The following is a 9,213-nucleotide window of genomic DNA, read 5'->3' as shown; positions in this document are numbered from 1 at the left end:
CCTTTCGGAATCAAGTCGAACGTAGTTCAAGGAACTTTTGTTTTTGATTTCCTTTGTTTTCTTTCTTTTCATTCATTTTTTCATTTCATTTCTTTTTAATAATAACTTCCAGGTTCCAAAGAGGGTAATCAAAGAAAAAGGAGCCGGCTCAAAGGGTTTGCAAGGGTTGGTAGTGTTTGGGTAGCGAGAATGAAAGCCTTCGACATCCCAACCGGAAGGTATTAAAGTTGCATAAACGGGTCAAACATAAAACCTTTTGACTGCATCTGTATTGACAGCTGCTTCGAGGTCATTTCCTTCGATATCCCCCAAATACAGCGCTCCCCTCGGCAACACTCTTCTTACAATATAAGGACCTTTCCAATTTGGAGCAAATTTTCGTTTTTCTTCTTCATCATGCGGGAGAATACGTCTCAGAACGAGTTGCCCCACTACAAATTTCTTGGGCCACACTTTCTTGTTGTAGGCACGGGCCATTCTTTGTTGGTACAACTGCCCGTGGCAAACTGCGGCCATCCTCTTTTCATCAATCATAGTTAATTGTTCCAACCGGGTCTTGACCCATTCATCATCCTCGATCTCGGCTTCAATAATGATTCGAAGAGAGGGGATTTCAACTTCTGCAGGTATTACGGCTTCAGTTCCATAAACCAATAAGTAAGGCGTGGCCCCAACAGATGTGCGCATGGTTGTGCGATATCCCAATAATGCAAAAGGCAATTTTTCATGCCACTGTCTAGAACTTTGAATCATTTTCCTGAGGATCTTCTTGATATTCTTGTTTTCAACTTCAACAACGCCATTAGCTTTGGACAATAAGGGGTAGAATTCCAATGCGTAATCTTAAATTGTTCGCATACCTCCCTCATCAAGTGGCTGTTCAGATTTGCAGCATTGTCTATAATGATAGTTTTAGGAATACCAAAACGACAAATAATGTTGGAATGCACGAAGTCCACCACCGCCTTTTTGGTGACGGCTTTGAAAGTGACTGCTTCAACCCACTTTGTAAAATAATCAATGGCAACCAAGATGAATCTGTGCCCATTTGAAGCTTTTGGCTCGATTGGCCCAAAGATATCCATACCTCAGGCAACGAACGGCCAAGGTGCTGACATAGGATGTAACTCTGAAGGCGGTACATGAATCAAGTCACCGTGTATCTGACACTGATGGCACTTCCGGACGAAACTGAAGCAATCCTTTTCCATGGTCATCCAGTGATAACCTGCCCGCAGGATTTTCTTTGCAAGGACATATCCATTCATATGAGGCCCACATACTCCCGAATGCACTTCGTTCATGATCTTTTCAGCTTCTTGGGCATCTACGCACCTCAAAAGATTCAGATTTGGAGTTCTTTTGTACAAGATTTCTCCGCTCAAAAAGAAATCGCTCGCAAGCCTTCTGGTAGTTCTCTTTTGATCTCCATTGGCCTGCTCGGGATATTCCTTTGTTTTCAAAAATCTTTTAATATCATGATACCATGGCCGACCATCTGGTTCTATTTCAATTGCATTACAATAACCATGCCTTTCTCGAATTTGGATTTCCAGTGGGTCAATATGGACATTGCCCGAATATGGCAGCATTGAGGCCAAAGTAGCTAGTGCGTCAGCTAACTCATTGTGGAATCGAGGAATATACCTGAACTCGATGGACTTAAACCATTTGCTAAGATCTTCCACATGTTGCCTGTATAGGATAAGCTTGATGTCTCGAGTTTTCCATTCGCCTTGGGCTTGCCGAATGATCAAATCAGAATCTCCCATGATTAACAATTCTTCCACATCCAGATCGACTGCCATATTCATGCCCATAATTCAGGCTTCATATTCATCGATGTTGTTTGTGCAAAAAAACGAAGCTGGGCTGTGGCCGGATAGTGCTGACCAGTGGGCGAAATCAAATTTGCCCTAATCCTGACTCTTTTTTGCATTTACAGCTCCATCAAAGAATATTTTCCAAGCATTGGAGTCCTCTGGAATTACTTCAACTGAATTTACTTCTTCGCCCGGAAAGTAAGTACTCAGGGGTTTGTATTATCATCAAACGGGTTCTCAGCTAGATGATCCGCCAAGGCTTGAGCTTTCATCATCGTGCGGGTGACATAGACAGTGTCGAATTCAGTGAGCAGGATTTGCCATTTTGCTAACCTTCCCGTGGGCATTGGTTTCTGGAATGTGTACTTCAGAGGATCCATTCTGGTTATGAGATATGTAGTGTAGGCCAAAAGATAATGTCTGAGCTTTTGGGCGACCCAAGTTAGGGCGCAACAAGTTCTTTCTAACAGAGTGTATTTGGCTTCATAACTAGTAAACTTCTTGCTCAAGTAGTATATGGCTTGTTCTCTCTTCCCGGTCGTATCATGTTGCCCTAGGACACAACCGAAGGAATTTTCCAAGACCGTCAAGTACAAGAACAAAGGTCTTCCTAGCTCAGGTGGAACCAACACTGGCGGATTTGACAGATATTCTTTGATTTTATCAAAAGCCTCTTGACATTCATCCGTCTATTTGATCATCGTGTCTTTCTTCAACAACTTAAATATGGGCTCACACGTGGTAGTAAGCTGTGCAATGAGCCTGCTGATATAATTCAATCTTCCCAGTAGACTCATGACCTCTTTCTTGGTTCTCGGAGGTGGCAAATCCCGAATAGACTTTATCTTTGTTGGATCTAACTCGATACCCCTCCGGCTAACTATAAACCCCAGAAGTTTCCCAAATGGAACTCCGAATGCACATTTAGCTGGATTCAATTTCAAGTCATACCTGTGCAGGCGCTCAAAGAACTTCCTCAAATCCCACACATGGTCTTCCTGCATTCTGGACTTAGTGCTCACATCATCCATGTACACCTCAATTTCCTGGTGCATCATGTCGTGTAAAATGGCAGTCAGGGCTCTCATGTAGGTTGCCCCGACATTTTTTAGACCAAATGGCATGACCCTGTAACAGTAAGTGCCCCAAGGTGTGGTGAAAGCCGTCTTTTCTACATCTTCTTCATCTATCAGAACCTGGTGGTACCTATCATAACAATCCACGAAAGACTGTATCTCATGTTTGGCACAGTTGTCAATAAGAATGTGGATGTTTGGAAATGGAAAGTTTTCCTTGGGGATGGCCTTGTTCAAATCCCGATAATCAACACACACTCGGGTTTTCCCGTCCTTATTTGGCACTGGGACCACATTAGCCAACCATGTGGTGTATCGGACCACCCAGATAACACCAGCTTTCAATTGTTTAGTGACTTCTTCTTTGATCTTATCACTGATGTCTGTTTTAAACTTTCTTTGCTTTTGTTGGATGGGTGGGTAACCGGGATAAGTTAGCAATTTATGTACCACCAAATCAACACTCAACCCTGGCATATCATCATAGGACCATGCAAACACATTTTTGAATTCAAATAAAGTTAGATCAATGCATCTCTAGTTCTTTCATCTGCGTGAATGCTTATCATGGTTTTCCGGACCTCTTCTGGACTGCCCAAATTAACTAGCTCGGTTTCATTTAAGTTTGGCTTAGGATTATTCTCAAATTGTTCCAATTCTTGCTTTATTTCCCTAAAAGCCTCATCTTTATCATATTCTGGTTCTTGATTCATTATTTCATAGTTAGACAGTGTTTTAGGATCTGGGCATAGAGTCCGCAAGTATGTCATGTTATTTAAGTCCGCATTATTAGAACTGAAAAGAAAAAGATAAGAAAAATAGCAAAATCATAATAAAGAAAAAGGAGACATCCATTGACGATGAAATATTGATTCCATTTCATTGAATTGAAGATAGGAGGGTTTACATCAAAATTAAAGACAATAAAATAAAAACATTTGAGTTACACCCTGGAATAACTCGTAATGTAGAAGAGATGGAAAGACTGGACTATCGGGACTCCCGTCTGATGGGGAATGGGGTAGCTTTCCAATTTTGAAGCTTGGCATCGGGCCCCATGTACAGCACCTCGGCATTACTCGTGCCTTACCCAGGTTGAACCATGTGAGACTCATATAACATTTGTTTCATGGCTTCACAAATATCCTCAATCTCTTTGGCCGTGAAGGCCTCTTATTCTTCTTCCCCATATTTGGGTTTAATGAATGACTTGGCGAGATGCGGAATGGGCTGGGGAAGGACCCACCCATTTTTCTTGCGCTCATCATCCCATTATCTGTCAGCCTCTGTAGCTCGGAAACCTACGCCGAAGAACTTCTCATTGACGAGTGAAGTGATGGGCTTTGTGATGCCTTGTAGAGATACCCCGAGCCCTTTTCCGGGCTTGTACCCATATCTAATCATTTCAGTGGTGACCATGACCGAGGCATTAGATAAGCAAGGTTGAGGGAACGGGGTCCCTTCTTCGCATTGGTCGGCGACCATAATTTCGAAAGCTTGGTAGACAATGTGCTCACTTCCTTCTCTATCTTCGAGACACGGGACTGAAGGCTCCCTATAAATGGATAGTTCATCCTCCCCATGGACAATTATTTCTTGGTTTTCATACTCAAATTTGACCATTTGATGGAGAGTGGAGGGCACAGCTCCTGCAGCGTGAATCCATAGTCGTCCTAGGAGAAACTTATATGAAGTATCCATGTCCAGAACCTGGAAAGTCAGTACGAAGTCTACGGGGTCAATGGTCAAAATCAAATCGATCTCCTTTATTTTGTCTCGCTTAACACCATCAAAAGTGCGCACACAGACATTGTTTGGTCGAATTCTTTTTGTTCCAATTTTCATCCTCTGGAGCGTAGAGAGAGGGCAAATGTCGACCCCAGACCCATCTAACATGACTCTCTTCACATAATAACCATCACATTTGACAGTAAAGTGAAGGGCTTTGTTGTGGGCGGCTCCCTCTGGGGGCAAATCATCGCGGCTAAAAGAAATCCTATTGACTTCGAAGAATCGTTCAGCCATTCTCTCCAACTGTTCAACTGAAGTTTCAACCGGGACATATGCCTCGTTCAATGTTTTCAAGAGTAACTTTTGATGCTCATTCGAGATCAAAAACAGAGATAAAAGCGAGACTTGGCAAGGAGTCTTCCGGAGTTGGTCAACTATGGCATATTTCCGAAGTTTTCATTTTTCGGAAGAACTCTTCTGCTTCTTCAGCGCTCACAGGCTTCTTGGGTGGAAATCGTTTCTCCTTGTTCAATTTTGATTTCTTTAACTCTTTCGGATTGTGGTACCTCCCAGGTAGATTCATTTCGTTCACCTCTCCCAAAATCTTTTTTCCCTTGTAAGTAACCACTGTTTTGTCGTAATTCCAAAGGACTGTAGTGGGGTCTCTCATAGGGTTCAGTGGTGCACGGTTGATAACCACGGGCTCAGTTAGCCTTGGTGGAATTACCGACCCTAGCGCCACATAAGTCCCTTTTGGCAGATACAACTTTGGCACATTTAGCGCGGCTTTCCTTTGCTCGAATCTTTTAGGAGTGTTCCACATGACCAGTTCTTTCCTTGGGGCCCTAGGAACATAGAGAATTGCGTCCTTAGCAGGTGCTGCCCTAGTTTTTATTTCTACAACTTTTTCTACAACTTGAGGAATTGAAGTGATTTTCTTCTCATTTCTGGCTTGTTTCGCCGCCGCTTTGGGTCTTGACTCTGAATCGGCAATGGCAATGATAGCTTTCAAGGTTGGATCAAATTCTTTATCATCACAAATCATTCCAATGACCGGCCCGTTGTTATGAGCCGGTAATGGATTGTTAGTCACATTGGGAACTTCCTCGTCCGTCAGCACCACTCGTTTTTGTTCTATCAAATTCTCAGCTGCCCTCTTGAGAGTCTAACAATCCTTCGTATCATGACCCTGTCCTCGAATGATAGGCACACCTGGTACCGGGCCAGTATGATGGAGATTCCGGATTTTGCTGGTTTGGAGGCACAGGTTGCAATAGACCCATTTGGATTAATTTTGGAAACAGTAGGACTCACCAATAGGGGTGAAGTCGTTTCTCCTGGGAGGCTCACGGGGGCGTGTATTATGTTGGTAATTGTTTTGTGGTGGACGGGGGTTATATAGATCTTGGTGAGGATGGTTATTTTTGTGAGGTCGAGCTCGATTTTGGTTGTAGTGCTGTTGTGGCCGTGTATAGGGTTGGGCATTCATCACCGATTAGGGAGGCGGTGCCACGACATATGCTTTATATTGATGGGGGTAGTAGTGTTGTGGGGTTCTGGGAGGAAGGTAAGAATGATCATGGGATCGACGGGGGCCTCTCGAACCTGAAGCCATCATGGCTCCTTCTTCCCTCTTCTTTCGATTTGCTAGACCCCCGAGTCGTTCTGGATGGCTTGGGAGGTGGCTCTCAAAGCAGATTGACTTATGATTCGGCCAGTCTTCGGGCCATTTTCTACCATTTCTTTGATTTTTATGCCCTCTGCAAAAGGATTGCCCATGGAAGACATCATGTTCTGAAAGTAATCGGCCTCTTGGGCCTGTAAGAAAACATTGACCATTTCTGTCTCATCCATAGGCGGTTTCACTCTAGCTTCTTGCTCACGCCACTTGATAGCGTATTCACGGAAACTTTTCGCGGTTTTCTTCTTGAAATTGGTAAGGGAATTCCTATCTGGAGCTATATCAACGTTGTATTGAAATTTCCTGATGAAATATCGAGCCAAGTCATCCCATATATGCCAATGGGAGATGTCCTGGTTCATGTACCATTCTGACGCAATTCCCGTCAAGCTCTCCCCGAAATAAGCCATCAATAATTCTTCTTTTCCACCAGCACCCCTCAGCTGGTTACAGTATCATTTCAGATGAGCGATCGGGTCTCCGTGCCCGTCGTACTTTTCAAATTTTGGCGTCTTAAAGCCAGCGGGAAAGTGAACATGGGGAAACATGCACAGATCGGAGTACTAGACACTCTTTTGGCCACTCAGGCCTTGCATGTTCTTCAGACTTTGTTCGAGGCTTTTCATATTCCGAGCCATTTCCTCTTGCTCGAGGTTTTTTACTATTATTTCCTGTTCCATCGGAGACTCATATTGCGGGTGCTGAGGGTAAGAGTTTGGGGTAACATGAGCTGTGTCTAGCTGAAATTGCAGGACTTAAAAAGTGAAAGCTGAAGGCTCGAAGCATGGCCTAGGCATTGTTGGCTGTGCCACAGTAGAGACTGGCGGTGCGGTGAATAATGTAGAAGGTACCCCCGAAAACGGTGCCTGAGGGCGAACCTCAAAAGGCATACCGGTGAAATTGGCTGATATAGTGGGGGTACCCAAACGGGATGAATGGGTTGGTTACGGGGATGGGGACGTTGGAGGTTCCACTCGTCCTGGGAAGCAGTTCAGGAAATCCAGGGATTGTACTGGGCGGTTCTTTTCCATTAGACCAAGCATCCCATATTTTTAACATGCGGACGTGCAACCTCCTATTTTCTTCAGCGCCTGCGGACGCTAACTGTGGAATAGCCGATACCGGATTATCCTCGGGCTCAATAATTGGTAGATGACTTTCGGAGGCCATAGAAAAACTGTCTTTAGATCTTGTGAAGTAAGGATGAGAAGCCAGATTACCAAAAAAAACCAACCACCTAAACAGGACCTGTCTTATTTGCACACATAACAACCTGGTTAGTTTGAGATATTTTAACTGATAAGGAATCGCAGTTTGGGGATGTAATACACCTGAACAGTTAAACGTTTCTAAATGTTTTTTGCAAAGGCTGTGTGTTTCTTCCCGGCTTTGTTTTTCTCAAATTTCAAATCCTGATTTCTTTCCCTTCTATTTTTACTGTTTTTTTTTTGCTCTTTTATTTTTCACTCTCTTCTTTCTTTTTCACTCAATTTTTCTCTTTTTCTTTTCCCTTTTTTTTCTTTTTCGGTTTATTTTTCACTCAAATTGTCTATGGCTATGATCGAATCCGATGGGGACTGCCTATGTATCATGACGCCGCATGAATCAGACCATTACGTAGTTTAGGAAACAAATGTGGAATAAAAGAAAAGACAAAGTTTTGGGTTTTTTAATATTTCATTAAATAAAATCTTTTTGGGTTTTCTATTACAAAGATTTGGAAATACTGACGATTAAACATACAGACTCAAAACAAAAAAACAAACAAACTTGAAAAAGACGAATATACTCGAAAAAGCAGAATACAGACTCAAAGACAAAAAGGCCAAGAATACATAAGAGCCTCCAATACTACTCCAGGGGCCCGCGGGACATCAATCGGTTTTGACGCGGGCCTGCGTGCGATCTCTTCTTGAAGGTACTCTAAATCAGCCATCACCTGACGGACAAAGGTCATCACAGCAGCAAAGAACATGGACCTGGTCATATCTTCACATTCATGGCAATTCATTACAAACATAATCATCGATTTCATTAATCCTCATTCTAATGACACCTTTTTCTTGGAGCATGCATCCAATTTGCTGTGTCCGGGCCTCTAACACCTACATGGCCATGTGGTTTTGGCATTGTAACTACTGCATGCCTTCTTCCAATCGGGAAATCAATGTATAGCAATGATCTCTTTCAGCTTTGAAATCATTTGTCTGCTGGACCATTTTATTTTCGAGATTAGTTAGCTTTTCCCTTAAGATCGTGACCCCTCTATCATACTTTTGCTTTAACTGCTGAACACACCTTGCCCGTTCTTCTGCATTGTTTGCCAACTTTTCCAGAGCTTTTGTCAATTCATCCTCAACCTTTGTCAGATCAAACCCATAATCATGAACTTTCTGCCTCAGATTACTTATGAGTCTTTCATCTTTTTTGCTTCTTACCGGGTTTTCAGCTGCTATTTTCATTTTCTGAATTTGAGCCCGAAGGGCTTCATTTTCCTGAGCCAACCTTTTATTTTACCCTTCATCCTCGGCAGTCTGCAAACTACTATCAAATTTGAGGTTTCTGATTTGATCCTCTAGTTTGCATATAGTGGTCCGGTAGTTATTCTCTTTAACTAACCAAACCCATTATTCTTGCGCTCCGTCGGTGAATTATTGGACATGGGGCTTTTTGACGAGCTGTTCTGGCTCTTGATCGACCCAAACTCTCTTACCATACCATGCGGTATAGTTGGATTCTACTTCACCCGAGGACAAATCCCGCACTTGAGTTTGTGGCTCCAGAAACCTACATTGATGCCAAATCTGGCGAACCAATTCTTCTGGGAATGCGGCCTTTGGGAATAGTTCAATAACCTGTGGACTCAGATCTTCATCATGGGGGACCGTTTGATACCTTCCCA

The 9,213-nt window shown here is 43.1% G+C and overlaps 1 protein-coding gene and 1 pseudogene across 1 annotated transcript; both read right to left on the bottom strand.

Annotated features, from left to right (window-relative positions):
- Positions 1-240: 240 nt before the first annotated feature.
- On the bottom strand, positions 241-1,808 carry LOC138909163 (uncharacterized; annotated as a pseudogene).
- Positions 1,809-6,277: 4,469 nt separating this feature from the next.
- On the bottom strand, positions 6,278-6,721 carry LOC138909161 (uncharacterized). Its single transcript, XM_070200345.1, has one exon. The coding sequence runs from the start codon at positions 6,719-6,721 to the stop codon at positions 6,278-6,280; it is 444 nt and encodes a 147-aa protein (XP_070056446.1).
- Positions 6,722-9,213: the final 2,492 nt, after the last annotated feature.

The sequence above is a fragment of the Nicotiana tomentosiformis genome, chromosome 4, assembly GCF_000390325.3.
Source record: "Nicotiana tomentosiformis chromosome 4, ASM39032v3, whole genome shotgun sequence".
In the NCBI taxonomy this organism is placed as follows: Eukaryota; Viridiplantae; Streptophyta; class Magnoliopsida; order Solanales; family Solanaceae; genus Nicotiana; species Nicotiana tomentosiformis.
The sequence above is the reverse complement of the archived record's forward strand: the minus strand, read 5'-3'. Positions and strand labels throughout refer to the sequence as shown.

Bases quoted from the DNA above. Each gene is read 5' to 3' on its own strand.
- LOC138909161 (XM_070200345.1), bottom strand. From the start codon at position 6,721: ATGGCTTATTTCGGGGAGAGCTTGACGGGAATTGCGTCAGAATGGTAC.